General features: G+C 39.3%; 1 protein-coding gene across 1 annotated transcript in view; it reads left to right on the top strand.

Annotated features, from left to right (window-relative positions):
* Positions 1–1056, top strand: part of numb (NUMB endocytic adaptor protein) — a gene marked incomplete at its 5' end in the record, with an annotated part of 46874 nt that overhangs the window by 33335 nt on the left and 12483 nt on the right. The window contains 1 exon segment of the mRNA XM_014025181.1: positions 594–798. Within this exon segment, the coding sequence (XP_013880635.1) occupies positions 594–798 (205 nt within the window).

Below are 1056 nucleotides of genomic sequence, written 5' to 3'. Positions count from 1 at the left end.
TTTGGCAGGACTGTAGAATGTTTTTTGTGGATTGAAATTCTTTATTCACACAACTGATTTTCATTATTAATAATAATAATAATAATAATTAAATAAATAAAAAACTTATATTTGTTGCGGTGGATAACTCAGGATTACAATAAACTGACGTGGCTTTCAACAAATAACATGAGTCATAGTTTTAGCCAATCAGAGCAGAGCAGGGCGGGTCATTCTTTCTGACCCCAGGTGAAGCTCCACAGCTCCTCCTGGACCTGTTCACCTCCCCTCCTCCCAAACTGAGCTGCTGAACCTCTAATATAATTTCCTGTCCATGTATTGTAGATATGAATGTAGGGTAAACATTTAATTCACTTTCTTTCATTGGTTCTGATTCAACAGCTTCTATGTTGTTCAGTTTTTTATTGAATTTACATGACATTAAACCTGTTTATTGGTAACACTCTGCAGTAGCAGGAGGTAATTGTCGTCACACGTGGTTCTTGAATTTGAGGAAATTGGTACTGGAAAGTCCTTGAATTTGATGTTGGCCAAGGTGCGGGAACCCTGTTTTCAACTGGACCCATGAATTTTCTGTGTTTGTCTCATTTTAGGGCGAGCGACTAAGTCACGCTGTCGGTTGTGCGTTTGCTGCGTGTCTGGAGCGAAAACAGAAACGTGAAAAGGAGTGTGGTGTCACGGCAACCTTTGATGCTAACAGAACCACTTTCACTCGCGAGGGCTCGTTTCGTGTTACCACAGCAACAGAGGCAGCAGAGCGAGAAGAGGTCATGAGACAGATTCAGGATACCAAAAAGGGTCTGTATCTGTAACTCAAACTAACATTTAGATCAGTTAATGAAGATAATTTCAGCTCAAATGTTTTAAGATGAAGAGTTAAAGTTTATTGTGGATGGTTGTAGGTTGGTCATATTTAGTTTGTTTTGAAAAATATTTATCACCTTTTGAATATTATCTTAGTTTTTCTTTCTAAGAAACCTGTGAGTGTATTGTCCCCTCATTGCTGCCCTCTGTGTGTGTGTGTGTGTGTGTGTGTGTGTGTGTGTGTGTGTGTGT

This window comes from Austrofundulus limnaeus, unplaced genomic scaffold (assembly GCF_001266775.1).
Source record: "Austrofundulus limnaeus strain Quisiro unplaced genomic scaffold, Austrofundulus_limnaeus-1.0 Scaffold460, whole genome shotgun sequence".
Taxonomy (NCBI): Eukaryota; Metazoa; Chordata; class Actinopteri; order Cyprinodontiformes; family Rivulidae; genus Austrofundulus; species Austrofundulus limnaeus.
This window is presented reverse-complemented; position numbering and strand designations above follow the sequence as displayed.